Source organism: Mytilus galloprovincialis, chromosome 13 (assembly GCF_965363235.1).
Source record: "Mytilus galloprovincialis chromosome 13, xbMytGall1.hap1.1, whole genome shotgun sequence".
NCBI classification, from domain to species: domain Eukaryota; kingdom Metazoa; phylum Mollusca; class Bivalvia; order Mytilida; family Mytilidae; genus Mytilus; species Mytilus galloprovincialis.
The window spans coordinates 71,287,049-71,309,066 of NC_134850.1; the positions used below are offsets into that span (position 1 = coordinate 71,287,049).

Below are 22,018 nucleotides of genomic sequence, written 5' to 3' on the forward strand. Positions count from 1 at the left end.
AAAACCTTTTCTAAGTCACCTCAATCTATTGACTACCTGTTGACATGGTTGACCACAGATAATGCAGAAATAAGCAAAATAGATTTCACCCCCAGAACTGCATGTTTTGTGTCTTGATGTCTAATTAATGTATAGAAATATACTTAATATTTTCTTTTTCTTCAGTATTTTATTAGGTTGTCATATGTTTCATGGATATCTATATTCTCTATAAGTTTTCTCTTAATTCTAAATTTTAAAATGCTAAAATAAAAAATAACCAATATCATTTTACTTAAATAAACAAGAATTTGTCCTCAGTACATGGATGCCCCACTCGCACTATCGTTTTCTATGTTTTTTTCAGTGGACCGTGAAATTGGGGTTAAAACTCTTATTTGGCATTAAAGTTAGAAAAATCATATCATATAGGAAAATGTTTACTAAGTTTTAAGTTGTTAGGACTTCAACTTCATCAAAAACTACCTTGACCAAAAACTTTAACCTGAAACAAGACAGACGAACGAACAGCAGACGAACGAACAGCAGAGGAACGGACGCACAGACCAGAAAACATAATGCCCCTCTACTATCATAGGTGGGGCATTAAAATATAAAAACATCTGTCAATATCTAATATTAAATCACCATCTTGGTTAGCCCATCTCCAGTTAGCTCCCCTTATAACTCTGGCACCAACATCAATTCCCAACAGTTTTTGTCTTTGAGTCATCTGACGTTTTGGTACTTTAACCCTGTTCAAATAAATGAAAGGTTAATGTTAGAACTAATTAAGATGTCACAATAATAGCAATTTTAGAGTTCAATAATGATCATTTAAGAATGCAGTTAATATTACAAGGAAAACAATTTGTTGCTCCTCCTGAAGCAACACTTTTTTTAAGTCTTCTCAATCTGAAGAAATGGTGGATCTAAAGATCGTCAGATCATATGTTTCCGTACATCATATGAATTCGTACTATGCATACTTTTTCGATAAAAATCATGACGTCACTATGCAATCTTAATAGTATGAAAACCATGAGATGGGGATAGGTGTGCTGTTTCCAACTACATGTCTAGCTGTCAGTGGTCTCAAACCTTTGTGTTTAGGTCATTTTAATTAAAGAAAATCACCAGTGGTAGCTAGGTTAATAATACTTTGTATGTTATTCTGATTCACTTTCGCAATTATATTAACTGTATAGTCTATTGGATTAAATTTTCAGACATCCATATTTTCCGGAAATAATCTGGACTTGTCCGTATTTTCACTAGTGCTTACTTTCTCTTCCTCACCTGTCTATTGCAAATGGATGCCACGACAAAACGACTCCTGTGGATATTGTGACAAATCACCGTCAAGTACGTTTCAAATCAATTATAAACTGTTAAATATATATACCGTTAATTCCGTTAACTTGGATTCCACGTTTATTCAACAAATACGAACTGTAATTGTTTATTTCTATGAATTGAACTGAGAATTCTACTTTCGTTTTTGACTTGATATTATTACTGCATTGAACATTCATATATTTCTTTCGTACATATTGTAAATATTGTATTTTTATTTCTTTCAGTTTACCAAACAATACACGCTCTGTAAAAACTCCTGTGTCATTTCTGGTGGAATTATAATCTACAATCTTCAAACAAAAGTTGTTATTCTTTATAATTTGCCGAGATTGCGATACAGTCCCATGGTTATACTAGCTGAGTCAGGCTCAGCATAGTAAATTGACGACAACCTGTCTTTACATATCCAGACAAGGAACGACAACGTAGCAACTAACATACCTTTACACTGACAGTGGACTACATAGCTTGTGTATACTCGACAGCAAACTAACAACGTTGAGTCAACATGGATCCCAGTCATGAGGAACAACAAGAAGAGATACAGACCCCAGAGGGAAAGGTTCCAGATTTAGAACTATTACAAAATCCATCTAATACAATCCAGTCAGATGAAAATCCCGAGTCTAGGCGAGTTCGTGACCTCACGGAAAAAGGACAAGGAGCTTTCACCGAAAAACGTGACAAGTTCTGTCAGGAACTAGAGGCTCTCTGGGCAGACATTGAATCCCAGTTATTGGAAGTAACAGCGCCCCCTAACGATCTCCAGCGACTCCTAACAGTCCAGGACAAACTTGTTAAAGCCTGCAATAATTATCGTAGGCTCACAGATGAATACCTAGAATTTCTGAAAAGGACCAGAACATTGGAGAGTCAAAAAGAAATTGATGCATGTAAACTCTCTTTGGATTTACGTCTGTCCAAAGTGGAACTTGTTATGGAAAAACTACACGAGCATCGCCTCGCCCTAACAAATGCCAAATCCACTAAAACAAAGACCTCAAAAGGTAAGAAAACCTCACGCAGTGGTAGCTCTAACGTGTCAGACATGTCAAGCCTAGCACGGAGAAAGCGTGCCAAGGCAGAAGCTGCCAAGTCTAAAATAGCCTTTGTAGAAAAACATGCCATTATCCTACAACAGGAAGCAATGTTAGAGGAACAAGCCCTGTTCAGACAAATTGAAATGGAACAGGAAGCAGCACACAAAAAGGCAGAAATGGAACAGGAAGCAGCACACAAAAAGGCAGAAATGGAACAGGAAGCAGCACACAAAAAGGCAGAAATGGAACAGGAAGCAGCACACAAAAAGGCAAAAATGGAACAAGAAGTCGCTCAGGAGTTTGCACAGAGAACAGTTCAGCTAGAACAAGAGGCTATGCGCAGGAAGGCTCAAATGCAACAAGAAGCCGCACGAGTAAGCCGAGAAAAGGCCCAACTTAAAGCCAAATTTAACCTTCTTGAAGCACAGAGAGAAGCTGCAGCCGCAGAAGCCGAGGCTCGTATCCTGGAATACGATGATAGCCAAGCGTATAGCGATCTCCCTGACGAAAAGGAAGATCCGCTCCAGCGCGTGCAAGATTTCGTCAATAAACTTCCTGTATCAACTGTTGTAAAGGAAGTAACAGAACCTCAAAGGAAAAAACAAATTCCTGTTAAGATCGAGCTGAGTCACGACGCACCGGCGTTCGTGCCATCCGTGGCACAGAACTTGCTGTCACAGACATCTGCTGTCTTGCCTTCCAATAATAAGTCACCGGAAGTTACCTTTATCCCAGATCTGGGATTAGTAATCGGCATACAAAAACTAGGCCTTTCAGATGAGAGCCCTACTGAACATCAAAAACAGGGTGTTAAAGAAGCGATCCCTGTCTTACGCATAAAACAAGACTTTATAGAAGAGATCCCTGTTTCACACCAAAAACAAGGCGTAACAGAAGAGATCCCTGTTGCAAACCAGCAACAAATCAACCTTACATCAGAGATAACTAGATTCCTTTTACGTAAGGACTTGCTTTTCTCCCGATTAACAAGCTTTAACGATCGGGCAGAGTCCTTTCATACTTGGAAAGCAAGCTTCAAGAACGTGACTGATGAGTTACAAGTCTCTGACTCAGAACAGATCGATTTACTGATCAAGTGGCTCGGTCCAGAGTCTGCTAAACACGCCATTAGCATAAGAGCGTCGAACGCTAATAATCCTACCATAGGTATACAGAGATTATGGAAGAGGCTTGACGAGCGGTATGGCGCTCCAGAAATGTTGGAAGCCTCTCTCAAGAGTAAACTTGCAAAATTCCCTACCTTAACAAATAAGGACAACGCACGTCTCTACGAACTGTCTGACATTCTATCAGAAATAGAATATCACAAGGAAAATCCCAAGCTGGGATGTTTGCTAGCATATTTTGACTCCTCGTCCGGGATAAATCCTATTGTTGAAAAATTACCGTACGGACTCCAAGAAAAGTGGACCACAAGGGCTACAAGATACAAGGCCAAATATGACGTTGCCTTTCCACCTTTCACAGAATTCTCTGCCTACATCAGGGAAATAAGCAAAACAAAGAACGATCCTGGGTTCATCTTTGGGTCAAAAGCCACACCAAATACAAAAGGTGCTGCGCCAAGGTCTACGCCTTACCCTAGGACTAAAGTTGGTGCTCATAAAACAGCAGTTGGGCAGCAATCTGGAGACGCAAGCAAACAAGGTCTTTGTATTCTGCACAATACAAAGCATTCCTTAAATGAATGTCGAGCGTTCCGAGCCAAGTCAATAGAGGAGCGCAAAGGTCTTTTAAAAGAAAACAATGTATGTTACAAGTGTTGTGATTCTACCACACATAGAAGCCGGGATTGCAATGCAAGCATAAGTTGTAAAGAATGTGGAAGTAAACAACACACTACCGCACTTCACATCACTAGACCACAGCAACCTGCAAGTTCACAGTCTAGCTCGCCTAAGCAAGCCTACGGCGGGGAGCCTATAGAATCGGCTGAAACTAAGGCAACCTCAGTTAACTCTACCTGTACTGAGGTCTGCAAAGATACATATAGTGGGAAATCTTGTGCTAAAATACTTCCTGTGAATGTTTATCACAAAGATAACCAGTACAAAGTTATTCGCATGTACGCCATCATTGATGACCAAAGCAACCGGTCACTAGCATCGCCCGAATTCTTTAATCTTTTCGACGTCAAAGATAAACCGGAAAACTATACTTTATCAACATGCTCCGGCAAAGTAGTCACTTCCGGCAAAAGAGGAAGAGGTTTCGTCATGGAATCAATCAATGGTAATGACAAGTTTGACCTTCCCGTACTGATTGAATGTGATCATATTCCCAATAATAGGGACGAAATACCTACTCCTGAAGTAACAATGCATCACCCTCATTTAAAAGAACTTAGAGGCAGCATTCCACCAATAGAGGAAAATTGCCAAATTCTTCTCTTAATTGGCAGAGACCTTATAGAGGCACACCATGTCCTCGATCAACGCATAGGACCACCCAGAACTCCATATGCACAACAATTGAAACTTGGTTGGGTAGTGATAGGAGAGACCTGCATTAACAAGCAGCATGTTCCTCTTGAGTTAAATGTCAAAATAACCAACATTTTGCCTACAGGACAACCTTCAACCTTTCAACCATGCACAAGCAAGTTTGACATCCGGGAAAACTACACAGACCCTGTAACGAAAGACCTACAATCGCCACTCTTTGAAAAAACAAGGGACGATGACAAGCCTGGACAGTCATATGAGGATAAAATGTTCATGAAGCAGATGGACAACGAATTTGTAAGAGACTCGGAAGGAAGTTGGGTAGCACCGTTGCCGTTCCGAGTGCCAAGACAGCCATTGCCAAGCAACAGACAACAAGCTCTTCATCGTGCTAATATGTTAGACATCAGTTTGAATAGAAACCCAGTTAAGCGGGAACACTTTCTTACTTTTATGAGTAAGATCCTAGACAATAATCATGCAGAGCTCGCTCCACCATTGCACGAACATGAGGAGTGCTGGTATTTGCCATTGTTTGGTGTTTATCATCCGAAGAAACCCGATCAGATAAGAGGTGTGTTTGATTCTTCCGCCAAATGTAACGGAGTTTCACTTAACAGCGTCCTGCTTACAGGTCCAGACTTGACCAACGATCTCTTGGGAGTACTGCTGCGTTTCAGGAAAGAAATGATCGCAGTAACTGCAGACGTTCAACACATGTTTCACTGCTTCGTTGTCAGAAAAGACCACCGTAATTACCTGAGATTTTTATGGCATAAAGACAATGACCTACAGGAGAACCTTGTCGAATACCGCATGAGAGTTCATGTTTTCGGGAATAGTCCGTCACCTGCTGTTGCTACGCTTGGACTCAGAAAAGCAGCTCAAGCATCAGAACTAGAGTTTGGCAGTCATGTGACTAACTTTGTTACAAGAGACTTCTATGTTGACGACGGTCTAACGTCATGTCCTACTAAGGAGGAAGCTGTTAAGCTCATGAAGGACACACAGCAAGCATTAGCAAAATATGGAAACTTACGTCTTCACAAGTTTGCCTCTAATTGCGCGGAAGTTATGTCTGCATTTCATGCCAGTGATTTGGCTTCAAATCTTAAAGATTTAGACTTAGAATGCGACAGCAAACCCCTACAACGTAGTCTTGGTCTCAGCTGGGACGTAAACACTGATAACTTCTTATTTCAATTATCATCAGAAAACAAACCGATCACTCGGAGAGGAATTTTATCAACGATAAACAGTCTCTACGATCCTCTGGGATTTTTGGCTCCGGTGATTATACAAGGGAAACTCCTATTGAGGAAAATAGTATCAGAAACCGTCGATTGGGACCAACCTCTCACTGATGAGACAGCCGATGAGTGGAAATCTTGGAGAGATACTTTAATAGCTATCGAAACACTGCGCATTCCACGTACCTATGTGCCGTATCTCAGTAAAACTGCCACAAAGGAGTTACATGTATTCTCCGATGCATCAGAAAAAGCTATAGCAGCTGTTGCATATCTACGCACGACCGACAGTAGTGGTGAACCAAACATAGGTTTCATTCTTGGGAAAGCTAAAGTTGCACCAACAAGTGGTCATACTATTCCACGTCTTGAACTATCTGCTGCAGTTTTAGCAGTCGAGATAACACAGACCATCATGGATAATTTAGATTTACATATAGACACTGTAAAATTCTACACAGACAGTAAAGTAGTCCTAGGCTACATAAGTAACGAGACAAGAAGGTTCTTCATCTATGTCGCCAATCGAGTAGAGAAAATAAGAAAATTTAGCTCTCCAAGTCAATGGAATTATGTACCAACTCACCGTAATCCCGCAGACTCGGGAACAAGGTCCGTACCAGCCCATGAAATTCACAGCAGCGAATGGTTATTAGGACCAAAACAACTTCTTTCCTCAGAACAGAAGAATTCTGAGGATATATACCAGCTAATAGATCCACAAGAAGATGGAGAAATCCGTGCAACTGTTAATGTTGCAAAAACATTTTCCACACCTGAGCATAAAGGTATCGGAACTGATAGATTCAATCGATTCTCCAACTGGACATCACTTGTGCGAGCGATAGCCTTTTTGGAACGTTTCTCCCGTTTACACGGGTCAAAACAGGTATCATCAATGACTTCTCTGGATAGTTTTTCGGATGCCGAAAATTTCATCTTAATATCTGCACAACATGAAGTTTATGGAGATGAAATAGATTGTATAAAACGTCGGGAACAAATTAACAAGCGGAGCCCGATAGCTAACCTTAATCCGTTTTTGGATGAACGAGGACTATTACGAGTTGGAGGCCGTATTGTAAAATCTGACTTACACCTCCGTGAAAAGAAACCATTGATCGTCCCTGGACGCCATCATATAGCGACATTATTAGTTCGACACTTCCACAATAAGATAAAACATCAAGGTCGCCATTTTACAGATGGAGCGATTCGATCCGCAGGATTTTGGATCGTAGGAGCAAAACGCTTGATCTCATCTATTATTCACAAATGTGTGATATGCCGCAAACTCAGAGGAAAAACCGAGTATCAAATCATGTCTGAATTGCCAGAGGACCGTCTTGAACCTTCACCTCCGTTTACTAACGTTGGAATAGACACCTTTGGACCCTGGACAATTGTTTCACGTAAAACACGTGGTGGATACGCCAACTCAAAACGTTGGGCAATTTTATTCACATGCTTAGTGACAAGAGCTATTCACATCGAATTAATCGAGGAAATGAGTTCTTCAGCCTTCATAAACGCTGTCAGGAGATTTGCCGCTATAAGAGGCCAAGTTAAGATTTTCCGATCTGACCGTGGAACAAACTTTATCGGAGCAATCGACGATTTAAAGATTGACTCAATCAACGTTGAAGATGGACCCTTCAAGAACTTTCTGTACAATTCTGGTACAACTTGGATCTTCAATCCGCCGCATTCGTCCCACATGGGTGGAGCCTGGGAAAGAATGATTGGTATCACCAGAAGAATTCTTGATTCTATGCTTCTTAACGCAGCCGGAAGAAGTCTAACACATGACGTGCTTAACACACTAATGGCAGAAGTTTCAGCAATAGTGAACTCTAGACCTCTGGTACCGGTGTCAACAGATCCAGAGAATCCGTTAATATTAACTCCGGCTATGTTATTGACACAGAAAACCAACTACGTTTTCACTTCAGACCATCTTGGGGAATTCGACAAACGAGATCTCTGTCTTGCCGAATGGAGACGAGTGCAGGCTCTGGCCAGTGTTTTCTGGTCCCGTTGGAGGAAGGAATACCTGCCGTTACTACAACAACGACGAAAATGGACCGAAGATCGCCGTGATCTCATCGATGGAGACGTCATTCTTCTAAAGGACAAAAACCTTTGCCGTACTCAATGGCCCGTTGGAATTATAGTGAACTCATTAAAAAGCTCAGACGAACATGTCCGAAAAGCAGAAGTGCGAGTAATCGTTAATGGAAAAGCCACAACCTACACACGCCCTATCGTGGACATGATTCTTCTCATAGAGAACAACCCTGTGTAATTATATGTATATATTTTTGGATTCATATAGTGACATTCATATGTGTTATGGAATAGTGATATCAGGTAGATTTCAGACGGGGAGTATTCTGATTCACTTTCGCAATTATATTAACTGTATAGTCTATTGGATTAAATTTTCAGACATCCATATTTTCCGGAAATAATCTGGACTTGTCCGTATTTTCACTAGTGCTTACTTTCTCTTCCTCACCTGTCTATTGCAAATGGATGCCACGACAAAACGACTCCTGTGGATATTGTGACAAATCACCGTCAAGTACGTTTCAAATCAATTATAAACTGTTAAATATATATACCGTTAATTCCGTTAACTTGGATTCCACGTTTATTCAACAAATACGAACTGTAATTGTTTATTTCTATGAATTGAACTGAGAATTCTACTTTCGTTTTTGACTTGATATTATTACTGCATTGAACATTCATATATTTCTTTCGTACATATTGTAAATATTGTATTTTTATTTCTTTCAGTTTACCAAACAATACACGCTCTGTAAAAACTCCTGTGTCATTTCTGGTGGAATTATAATCTACAATCTTCAAACAAAAGTTGTTATTCTTTATAATTTGCCGAGATTGCGATACAGTCCCATGGTTATACTAGCTGAGTCAGGCTCAGCATATATGTAGTTTGGTATAAGATTTTTATCATCTCCTGTCCATGGAGTTTATTAGGCGCTGTCCCCTTAGATATGCTCAATGTACTTTGAAACCTGATTACATGTATCAGTTTGAGGGAAGCACTAGTGGCAGCTAGGTCAGTGATATTTTGTATGCAATGGCATACTACAAATTCAGAAATTATTGCGAGGTTTTCATTATTGCGAAAATTATTGCGAAAAATGCGACAGAGTTGTAAACGCAATAACTTAAACTTGCAATTTGAGACATTTCGTATGAATCAAACAGGATTTTTTTCAAAATCTTAAAAATTAAAATTGCATTCAAGTCTCAAATGACAAAATCACAATAATAAATGCACACAATAATTTCTGAAGTTACAGTAGTATATGTTCACATCTCATTTCATTGGTGATTATTAGGTCCTGCCCCCTGAACAACGATTCTGTAAATACTTAAGTCAGTTACTAACCCTTTATGACCTTGGTATTCAATTCTACGAAATGCTTCAGTAACATCCCCTTTATCTCCATGGTAACAGTTATTACATAACGTGACCTCTGGATTAGATATACACTGCCATACATATCCCATAATATCATCCTCTTCGTCCTCACACGTTACCTCAGTACATTTCATTCCCTGGTGTCTGTTACCAGCTATAAATAAATCACAAGTTATATACAATGAACAGTTCATAACAGTTCCATACATGACATATCCAAATGTCTTTTCCCAGCTATTAAGGCCACGGTTTTTTAATTTGTTGGTTTACGGATTTTTCGCATAAAAAAGTCGGGTCGGTCGGTCGGAAAAAAAAAGAAAAAAAATATCTTTCAAAATACGCAAAATAAAATATATATTTCACCTTACTAACAAAATGTTGGTTTTATATGCTGTTTTATCATCATTTCTTAACATTAAGTTCGTTGAAATATTATTGATCAGTGATCATGAACATCGCATGACATCGTTTAATAATTTCCTGTAAAAAAGGGGGGTTGCACGGACAAAGACGAAATTAAATCGTCATTTCACAAACAAGAAAAACAGATTCGCGTAGCTCTCAATCAATTCCAGAAAACTTGGTGAATAATGATCTTCAAGCACAAAAACTGATAAAGAAAAAAATATAAAAACGTCGTACAAAAATAAGTTTCAACACACGTGTCGAAAAACGTAATAGACTCGTCCACTGGAAAAACGACAATATCGGGTTAATCAGTTGTCATGCAATCCGGTTTTTATCCCAATGATCGATATTTTTTGTTATCTATGAAACATGAAAATTTCAAATGATTTGTTAATATTCAGTACTTTAATAGATGTATTCCACCTGTCCACATTTGGACAAGTCTATTTCTCTGAGATGATGCATCTTACGGACTGATGACAAATAAGGGAAACGAACTTATTTTGTAAGTGGTTTTAAACACAGGTTTCGTTCCACAAAATTATTTGCGCAAAAGACATTTCAAGGTCAGTTATAATTGATTTGTCTATTTTTAGAAACGTAAATTATTTTTCACAACAGAAAGTGTTACAGTCAACTTTGTTAATGATTAATGCATTTCATTTCATAATAAAGAAAAATTTAATTATTTTTCAGGGATAATGCATTTAAAAGGGTCGGCGGGAATAAAAAAGCATGAAAAGTCAATTTTATTTTTATTCTGAAAATCGGCAAAATCGGGTCGGCGGATCCGTAAACCAACAAATAAAAAAACCGTGGCCTAACAGATAATTAAGTTTATCATGTACTTAGAGTAAATATCTTATAGTTTTTTGCAATAATATAAAAGCATAAAATTTACATTAATTCCATATGTTAAGTAGTGTTAACCCTCTTGCTGCCAGTTGTTTTTCAGGGTTGCATTTCATACACCAGAAAATACAACCGCTCAACGTTTGTCATGTGACATGCAAAACAGTGACATCATTCAATATATGACATCATGATGTCATGCCGTAATGACCGTTACATTGAATGCCATTGCAAAAACATATTACACTTTTTAATTTTATTATTTTTTATTTTGAAAGAGGTACAGCAATGATGAGAAGTTTGCATAAATTAAAATATGGACATATGTGTCCCTCCGGCATTTGTTATGGACACATGTGTCCCTCCGGCAGTAAGAGGGTTAAGCCGGCTGATATGAAAAGTTTATCACATGCCTTTCTGTAATGTTATGGCATTCAAGTTATTCTGCAAATTCAGAAAAATATACCTCAACGGTAAAACCAGTAAAAACCTAACAAAGTAGGGTACAAAGCTATTATTAGGAAACAAGAAAATATATTATGTAAAATGTAAAAAAACAAATGTATTTCCAATCAGTTCAACTCACCCACTCCAGCGTTATCGTAGATTCTCAGGTCGTAAGAGTTTTCGAATCCTATCCTGTAAGTATTCCGGTACCCATTATCCCACAGTACTGCCGCACACTTGTCTGGACATGACGTCTTTCTCATACCACTGATTTCCTGTATAGTTCCTAAATGACCTTCACCTCCATCCTGATCTGTCCATTTCCAGTCACGACCTCTGACCACTCGTAAACCAGGGGCAATAACCATGGATGCTGTAAAAAATCAATTCAAAATACATTAGATTTTTTTGGGGATTTATTTTTCTGAGATTAGAAAGGTTATGTAATCTGCCTTAAATCATTAATTGCTATTGCTTTGGTATTAGCCTAATTTTAATTGGCAGAAGAATAAAAATTGATCTCAACTGCTTTTCCATTTATGTTTGTTTTTTATAATGGAGCTTCTGAATATTTCAGAAGATCTTTATTATGATTTATGGGTATCTTTAAATTGAACTATGGAGGCCCTATAATTAATAAGGATAACTTGAAATAAAAATTAAGGACGTAATGAAATATTTCAGGAGATCCTTAACACTTTTTTTTAAAGTACAGACATGATATTATCTGATCTTGTTACTCACCCAATACATCAAAGAAGTTCACAGTACATGTTTAAATATATCAACCTTGAGACTGCATGAGTTTTATTTAACAAGTTTGTATAATTTTTAAAATCTTCATATGATACAATATAAATATTAAAAAAATGAGATGATTTAAATTTGGGTAAATTTCAATCATTTCGTATTGCTTGTTGGTGTTGATACTTTATATCCACATTCAGTGACTTTGCCTGAAAAATGCATGTCAGTCAGTTTTTATTGGTAGAGGTAGCTGGAATGCCTGAAGAGGGAATCTCAAACCTTCAAAAGGAAAACTGGTAATATACATAGCAAAGAAGATACAATTCAAACATAATTTGCCATAAGTCAGGTTCAATCACAATCTTAGAGTTGACGGCTAGTGATCACTGTAGATGGACTAAATTGACCACTGGACCACTCCCAGAGGCCCATAATGTCAATTTATTGACAATGCTAACAACAACACAATAATCAAAACTATGATGTAGAAAATATAACAAATTTCAGAAACAGTACTTACAAATATGTGTTTAATTTTTTATAATTTATCTGGCAAAATGTTTTTACATTTCCACATTGAATTATTTGTAATGATCCTTGATGTTGAGTCCGATATTCATGCAGTTTTTATTTTTATCAATTGACTGCAATTTTCCAAAAAAGGCTAGAGAAAATTTCTTAATATTTGATTACAATGAATAAAATAAAGTAATATGATAATGTGAAACTAGGAAACTGCAGATATTTTATACTGTGCATTAGTTTGAAAAACATGATTCATATATAAAATCCAAAGTCTATTTAAAAGTGAAAGTTGGAATTCATTTTCCAAATAAATACTAAATTATGTTCTAATTCTCTATAAGAAGTAAAATTCTAGTTTAATTCTACAAACTTACTAGCTGTCTCCATTGATTATCCAAAATACCAGGACCAAAAAACTTTTCAGTTTCTTAAAACCTGGACAAACCAACAAGGAAGTTTGTTCTATAAATAGAACCTAATCAATGGAGTTTGTGGTATCTATTTATAATCTAAAATGAATGTTATGTATATGAAAAGTTTAAATAGCTTCTTTTGATTTATTTGCCCTAATTTAGAACTTATTTTGCACTTTTACTTGGAAACATTCAAAAAGCAATTTAATTTTCTGACCAGACATAAGGAAATAGAAATGTACTAAAACTTAAGTATTTACATACAGGGAAACAGAAAGAAGAAAATCACAACATATAGATTGTCAGCTATTTTCATATGTACTTTTCAGTACAAAAAGTTGAAAATTATGTTTCCTCACATGAAAATTAAGAGATATGCATAAGTGCATCGAACTAAGAAATGTCCTGAACATTCATGAAGTATTTGCCACTGGACCTTAGACATTATTATCAACAACCAATCAAACTATTTAGGAAAGAACTTTATTGAATTATGAAAATTAAATCGTGGACAAGTGATAAATTTAATTCAAAGGATTGTAATCTAAAATGGACAAATATTTAAACATTTAACAAAACAATTATTTTCTTTTTTTAATTTAATTCCAATATAGTTATGTAATTTACCAATACAATTATGCTATGAGAGAAGTATTTGGATTTGAATCGCAACTTGCCACCCTGCTCCTATCCCCCCAAAAGAAAACAGCATTAAAAACTGAGGAGAAAGTAAATTACAATAGAACAAGATTAAAAAAGGGATAAAATTCACTTGCTTTGAAATTGTAATTTAGGTGGGTATAGTCTGGAAAGTTAGGAGATGAACAAAAACAAACACAAAGCTGAGAAGGGTGGGGGGGGGGAGGGGGTGTATAGGTAATATGTCCAGTCTTTTTGCTAATAATTCAATCGTTTTTGCCAGATCAAAAATTTCAAAATGATGGTAAAGTTTCTGTCGACTGGATAAAAGATTCCTTTAGCAAATTGAAGATTCTCCTTTATAAGATTTTGTGTTTGTTTTCTGACAACACCAAAAAGAAGATGTGGTATAAATGCCAATGATACAGCTCCCCACAAGAGACACACATGACATAGAAATTAACAACTATAGATCACTGTACGGTCTTCAACAATGACCAAAGCCCATAACACATAGTCAGGTATAAAAGGCCCCAAGATGACAATGTAAAACAATTCAAACGAGAAAACTTAAACGCCTTATTTATGTACAAAAAAAGGATTTTCCGTTTGCAGGAAAAGACCTCATGTCAGTAACCTTTATGTTGTGATCCAGTGAAAATAAGTGTATACCAGTGAACTTTAAAACTGTTAGGGAGCCTCCAAATTTTATTCAAATGTAATCATTGACCCGAATAAAAGTTTGATTTTATGAATTAATGCGTAATTCTAAAACGTGAAGAAAAAGATTTTAAGGAATATTGTATTGAAACAGCACCCCACTAAACAAAACAAAATAAACAAATAAAATTGAGAATGGAAATTGGGAATGTGTCGTGTCAAAGAGACAACCACCCCTTTGTAACCTCAACACTATCTAGAGGTCAACATATGGTATGAAATAATACCAGAGTGTGTACAGTACATGAACCATCAACACTGTGTAATAACTTTTCTTGAGATGTTTCTCACTTAGACCACAAACAGAGAGAGGTATTTATGATTCACATGATTTTATTCCGAAAACAATATGACCAATTTATAGGTAGCTCTTTACAAGCAATATTTATACATCTGAACAAATGTCGCTGGTAATTTGCAGAGATAATCGAAGTTGTCTGCCAGAGACATTGTGCACTTAAGTGCCAACGTTGAGGTTACAAAGAGGGGACTCAATTTTTTATGACAAATTGCATTTATCATGGAATCAAGAACGGTTACATATATTTTTTATTCAAGATTTGGAGAAAGCATGACAAAATGCAGTTAATGCAAAAAAATGATAAAAATTACATTGTCAGAAACACTTTATTTCCATATTTTTAGGTTAAAAAAATATCACTTTGAGCATCTGGTCTGCAACGTCAAGCAAGGCTTGAGTAATAGTATAGTCATTCGTGTAGGGATTTATATTTTTCCTTATTGTCACTTATCACAGCTTCAGGTTGAACCTGATCTTATTAATTTAGGACGAAGAATATCTGCTCCAAAAATTTTATAATATTTGCCAACTTTTTTACAAAATTGCACAAATCCCCAATTTTCAGCCTCAATTTTCCGAAAACAAGCATGGTGACCTGTGTTTTATTTTGTGTTTTATTTTATAACTCGCCAAGGCCTACAACATATTTCAAAATTATAAAAATGACATTATATCGAGAAACTGTATCGGATGCCCTTAATGAAAAAAATTAACTGACGTAAGGGGAGGTAATTCAAGTTAAATATTCTTACTGTTAACTTTAGGTACATGTTCCTCTTCACTGGACATACCATCATCATCATCTGTAAATAAATATTGATTGATTGATTGATTGATTAACATTTAATAACAAATATTTCATGCTTATTTAGGACAAGAATTTGTATATCAAAGCATAAAAAAACAAGAACTAGAGGTAGCTGATTATATAGGTTGGTCATGACTTTAAAGATCCAAGTAAACTTGTAGGAGAGGCAGTGACTCATCTATTTATGGAATGACTGTAATATTTTTTATGTTATTTCGAACAGACAGAAAAAATATTACAGTCATTCCTTATAATTTAATTCTAAATTCCATTTTAAACCGTAGAAAACCATGAAAAAACGTTGATGACGTCACGGTCACATGACTTAATTATGTCTATGGGCTGATAACAAAATAACGTCAGCCAATCAAAAGACATGTTACATCAAAAATTAAATTATTATAAAATAAAGCATACTACCCTTATGAAACAGAATTTCTGAATTTTAGTTGAATTTTGCTGAATAGGTTCTGGACCATAGCTGAATGCATGCTGAACCAAATTTTAGGATCTGAAAAAGTGCTGAAGCATTCTGTTATTTATCCCTTGTTTAAAACTTTGCTGTGATAAGTACATTAATTGATAAGACCACTGTTGAATACAATAAAAGTTTACAGTACAATGTTGTTTTTTATATTAACAAATATGTTTAATGTGAAATTATAAACATTGTTCATATTAAAAAGTCAGCATCTTATGTAGCGCGTTTTCACACGCTTTTTCACATGTCATGTTTTCTCATTGTCAGAGTTTGGCAAGTGTGATTGATATTTACTTACCATCAGAGCTGTCAACAGAGTCTTCGTCACCAAATGGAGCAGGCATCTCCTTTACTTCTGGTTCAAGATATATAGAAGGTTTATCTTTTAATGTTAATTTAATAGTGCCTTCCTCTTCACTGTCTGAAGACAATGAGCCAGTCTGTTCCCTTGGTTTCACACTGTCACCATCATCCTTGACCACACATGATGGACTGAAGACAAACTTCTTTTTCCCGGAGAAACTGACGGACAGATTACCCATAACATCGACACTATCAACAGTTCCAGTTTTACCAATCATCTGAACAGAGTCAAAATAAATCAAACTATGAAGACCATATAAAAATAAGACAAAAATAAGTTTCAGTATTAAATTATGACATTTTTTGGTAGATTTCTTTGCTCTATATAATTAACAATATGTTTCTAAACGTCAGTGTTATTCAATGTGATTAACTTTTAGAAAAGAATTCCACTCAAACCAGCACTAGGGGCCAACATAAACTTGTAGTGAGGTGTCATGTTTGCTGCATGTTGAAAGCCTCACTGTAACTTTATGATGAAGAACAACAATATAAGAGCTGTTCCTTTGCTTTTGGTTAAGTCAAGTATGTGAAATGATCATGTGTCATGAACTAATAAATCAAACCATTTTTTTTTTTCTGAAGTTTTGCTAGTGGATTCCTAATTTACAGAAACCATCATTAAAGTGGTTTTATGTTAGGCCTAAAAAAAAAATATCTTTGTTTCCGGTAACATCATTTTGAAAAATAGGGTCGGTAGGTCGGAATTCTTTTTTTTTTTTTATTTTTGTTCTTTGACATTGTAAACGAAATCCGAAATTTATCATGGTTTTTCCAAGTCCGGGTCCGTAATTAGATTCAATTTTTCAAAATAGAGTTTCTGTGCCAGTAGAAGCAAGTTAGATAAATTATTATGTCGATTAACAGAAGCCTGTGTCGAAAAACAGGGTTGGATGGTACCATTTTTTTTTTTTTGAAGATCTTATAAAAAAATTAGGGTCTGGGCTAAAAAACAGGGTCGGTCAGGTTACCAGAAACTCTGATTTTTTTTTTCTCTGCCTTTTTCATCAATTGTCAATTGTTTGATATACATTTTGATCAGTATAATATTGTTGATGTTTAATGACAATTCAGCATTATTGGATTTTCATTGTGGCCAGATTTTATTGGTGAAGGAAGAATTAAGAGTGCCTATGGAGAAACACAACATTTGATTAGAAAACTGACAACAACCGACCCCCCCCAGTTTGATATAATTGTATAGAATTAATTAATTATCACATCTATTCAAGTTAATTTTCCAAACTTCTTTATGGCATTTTATTCTAATTACTATAATAGGTAAAGCCATGAAATTAAAAGAAAGGCAAACTCCACAATAAATGTACTCACATTTCTCATTGGATCCTTCCACAGATATCTTTGACGTTTCATTAGGATACCCACATCAGCAAGAACCATAACTTTGTCTCCCACAACAGGAACTGACATCTACAAAAAGTAAATCAATTTAAAAACTCACAGTTTGGAGAATAAGATAGTTTAGTATAAAACTGTCCACTAAAATCATCAAATATAATATAGCCAAACTATATTTCTTAGTTCTGTATAGATTTGTATTACCTTTGTTAAAGAAGCAATATAAAGTACATAAGTTCTGGAAACACTCTCAAAGTAAACTTCACACAAGGTACTTCTGGGAACATCCACAACCTTCCCAGTCTCACCCATTATCTGTAAATAAAACCATTAAATTATCTTTATTACATCACATCATAAAGAAATTGATCTGCTATTTGTACATTTCCCCTTTGATCCTACTGTTAAACTGTTATCTGTTACCTTCTGCACATCCCTCCTGTATCAGGAGAACCTGGAATTTCTTCCAGTCATTCGGTTTTATCTTTGTAGACTATTTTAACGTGTCTGTTTTCTTTCACCAATACCAAAATTAATTTGGTTAATTAGTTAAATATTAATTAAATTTTAAATTTTGTTATTTAGTTTAATCTACAAATTTATATCTTTTTACTGTTTTTAAATATATAGTTTTAAATACTGGCTAATATTTTTAAAATCATGGTCAGGATGTGATATTCCCAAGTATCAGGCAATGGCGTCATGTAATATCATAGCAAATTGTCACTTTTTCAATTCGATCTGCATTATACTGTTAATGAAAAGCATTCAAACAAACAAACAACTATTTCAAACTAAAGACTATTATAAGTCTGGGAATAAAAAAAATGAAAATTTTCAACAAAGGGTGGCATAACTTGAATGGAACAACAAAAGTGAAATACACTAAAATTAAACTTGATCTATGTTTAGTTGTCACTTGTTTTTGTGGTTCATAAAAGTTTCTTGTTTCTCCATTTTTATATAGATTGGACTGTTGGTTTTCCCGTTTGAATTGTTTTATACTGTTCATTTTCTGACCCTATATAGCATGATGTTCGGTGTAAGCCAAGACTCTGTGTGTTCAAGTCCGTACTATAACCTATTGTCGTTTAAATATTTGTTGTCTAGATATTTACCTTTTCCATATCATCAATCCATCCCCCGTAATCTTGTTGTAGTCCTTTAAATGTGTCAAAGTTCAGATCAACACAAACTTTGTCTCCTGGATTGATACAGGAATCAGGAGGTTGTGATAAATCTGAAATCATTAACAAAATAATAACATTGTGACCAATTTATATTTTGATGAATAATTAAAGAGAAAATTGTAACAGACTCTCATTACTATCTATATTATCTCCCTTTGTCTAATTTATTGCCTACCATGTATTATTTTTTTCAAGGGATATCAATTTTTGTGGATTTTGTGGGTAAATGGGTACCACAAATTTGAATGTTCAAAGAACTACAAATTTGTAATTCAAGGGGCACTAGCTACGAGATTTATAAAAAAATTAATATCTTTTTTTTTATCAATCAATAATGAAATGCATATAGTAAAATAATAATTAGCTTTTAGCAGCTAGTATGGTTCAATTTTGTCAAAATAAGCTAAACAAACATTGATTATGTATTATTCACTTGCAAGTGAATAATTCGAACTCATTGAATCTGTATCCATGTGAACTTCAATTTAACCCCTTAGCTTGAGATGGATAACACGTGAATTGTATGTGTAAAGTTAATTAAAGGAAAAGAATGTCAACATTGAAAGTGAAACAAAGATAAATCATTTAATTGACTGATTGGATCCACAAAAAATCCTTCTTATACAGGTAAAATGATGATAAACATTTATTTTTCATCTAAAATATGAAATTAAATAGACTTAGAATAATCCAACAGCACGAGTTTGCTTAAACTATTTATATCTATATTTATGTTAAAATCGCTTATATGGTCATCGCATGACTTTAGAGGTCAACTTGATAATTAATTAGATGGTGTTTGGACTAAAATACACACGAAACAAAGCTACGTATTTTCATGCTCGTGCCCTGTTTATTATTTATTTTAGCCTTTAATAGTTTTGATAAATGTTTTACATTGTTATAAATAAAATATGACAATTTGAATAAAATTCGTGAACATGAATTTGACAGCTAGTGCCCCTTGGCTTGCGGGTATAAATCAATTTTTTTTCTAATATAGGATTTCGCTAATGTTTTTCTATAAATAAACTTTATCCTATACCTAATAGAAAAATAAAATAAAAATATGGGGTCATGGTTCATTTATGCTTACATAGTCTACCTTCAAAACAAACATGCATTTTTGTTTAGGTTTTTTTTTTTTTTGAACTAATAGGAGAAAAAAAGGTAATATCGAAATAGAAAAAGAACTAAATTACAGAAAGCGCTTAAATTTTACAATAGTTTAGTTTAAGAACAGCTTATTTGAAAAAAATAATAAAAAATATAGGTCACTGATGAGTTAAAAAAGATATTTCAATATTGATACAAAAAAAATGGCATTTTTTTTCACCAAAGGGAGATAATTTAGAGCTTTTTCAATGATATAAACATTTATAAAGTCATCTGTGGCCAAAACGAATACATTTTTTTGGTTGATTTTTGTACTATATCATAGAGTAACAACTAATAGTGTAGTGAATTAAATTTGTATTGAAAATTTAAATATTTGTAGAATTTTTTGTACCCTTGAGCCTCCTTCAAGCTTTTATACAGACTTGGCAAAACCATGAAATCAAGTATTCACTAATTGTTCCACCCAAGAATGATACCAATGAAAATAAATGAATCCACAATAATTGAAATTCACCATTGAAGTTAACTAATGTAAGTCATTATAGTACATGTATTTAGAATTATTATACTATACATCCATAGCCGTATTGGCCAGTGCTTAAGAGTGTGATTTGGAATTACAATATTTATTGATTACCTGCTGCTGGTATATGGTCAATATATACATGGCCAACATGATGTGGTTCTACCAGTTTTATTTCTACTAAACCATCTTTACCAGTATTAACAGTGGTTATCTCCCCTGAAGGCCATGTAACCTTAGCTGTTCCACCTTCTTCTTCTATCATTTCTTCAATTCTTCCAATATCTGGAAATTTCAGGGAAAAATATAATTCCATTTGACATACATATCATAAATCTTTAATAATATGTCTGATTTATAAAAAGAAGATATTACTATTCTAAATTTGTCATCTTGTAATTCAGTAGTTGTCCTTGTGCTGCTGAACATTTTTGCTTATCAATTGTATATTTATTGTTTTAATTTTTTTTAAAGAAAAAAGACAAAAACTCAAAAATAACATGGTAAAAATCTTCATATAATCATATACGGAGTGGACTGACAATTTTGTCCATTTCATCTTTTGCAGATCTTGTCTGCAAAAAATCGGTAAAAGTCTTTACATCTAGGGGCAAAACTCATCTTTTAAGGGCAATCACTATCACTACTTTTAACTAACCAACCCAATATCCCTAACTCACCTCACCTCCCTCAAATAGAAAGTGTTTAAGTTTCTTTACTAACCATCAATATGAGAAGATGTTGCAAATGGTGTAAGCATGACACTGGCACCAGGTCCAAATCCATACAACTTAGTTCTCTTGGATTTAACTCTTGGTAAAATAGGTATCCTGAAATTACATACAACATTTTTTTAAGTTCATCAGAAGTCATCCTTCACAGGATTTTACCAAAATCTGTGACAAAGCCAATTGTCCTTTAATGACAAATACAAAAATCTGTTAATATTACTGATTGAAAATGTTCAGAAGTGGTGAAAATTTGTACAGAAAGCACATAAAAAAAAATAAGATTATCAAATCTACAATTTCAATAGATGTTTCTTGAAAAAATGTTCTTGATACATAAAGTTTTGCTTTAATGATGCAAAATAATAATGTCACTAACTTCATTTTATGGTATTCATGGATTCAAAGTGGTTTACTAGGTGAAAAAGTAACCCAAAAAAAAAAACGTCAAAATAAGCATAACACCACACTGTAGACCAGAACATTGAGTTTTTATGTTTTGTGAATTACAACTAGCTGGTAATTAATGGTTGATAGACGTAAAATATTAGAAATTTATGTATAAACAACTTATAATTTTCTACGAATTATGTTTAGAAATTCAAAATTCGAACATTATATTTCAGAAAATAAAAGTAGTAAATGTATTTATTATCTTTCAATTTTCAGTTTATAAAGTTCAATGAGGCAAAGTACGTTTTACCAAAATCTGTGAAAGAAATTATAGACTATTTACTGTTCCATGGCCAGTTTCCATTCCTTTGATATTTTTACCACAAAATAATTTAAAATATTTCACAGAATGTTTCCATTTTTTTTATGTGTTTCCAGGCTCAATGGGATTG

At 34.7% G+C, this 22,018-nt stretch overlaps 1 protein-coding gene and 2 long non-coding RNA genes across 3 annotated transcripts in view; 2 read left to right on the forward strand and 1 right to left on the reverse strand.

The window, feature by feature from the left end:
* The window catches only part of LOC143056472 (uncharacterized), a 38,203-nt gene extending 16,897 nt beyond the window's left edge, over positions 1-21,306 (reverse strand). Inside the window, exons 1-10 of the mRNA XM_076229552.1 lie at positions 21,169-21,306; positions 20,560-20,730; positions 18,732-18,853; positions 17,818-17,928; positions 17,587-17,685; positions 16,190-16,472; positions 15,355-15,405; positions 11,397-11,630; positions 9,518-9,704; positions 628-734 (exon numbers count right to left, since the gene is read on the reverse strand). Coding sequence (XP_076085667.1) covers positions 628-734; positions 9,518-9,704; positions 11,397-11,630; positions 15,355-15,405; positions 16,190-16,472; positions 17,587-17,685; positions 17,818-17,928; positions 18,732-18,853; positions 20,560-20,730; positions 21,169-21,205 — 1,402 coding nt within the window. The 5' untranslated portion in view covers positions 21,206-21,306. The remainder of the gene's footprint in view (positions 1-627; positions 735-9,517; positions 9,705-11,396; positions 11,631-15,354; positions 15,406-16,189; positions 16,473-17,586; positions 17,686-17,817; positions 17,929-18,731; positions 18,854-20,559; positions 20,731-21,168) is intronic.
* Positions 1,155-1,640, forward strand: LOC143056473 (uncharacterized). The gene is made up of 2 exons (XR_012972363.1): positions 1,155-1,344; positions 1,563-1,640. It is a non-coding gene; the product is annotated as an uncharacterized LOC143056473 (long non-coding RNA).
* LOC143056474 (uncharacterized) lies at positions 7,288-8,973 on the forward strand. Its single transcript, XR_012972364.1, has 2 exons — positions 7,288-8,677; positions 8,896-8,973. It is a non-coding gene; the product is annotated as an uncharacterized LOC143056474 (long non-coding RNA).
* Positions 21,307-22,018: the final 712 nt, after the last annotated feature.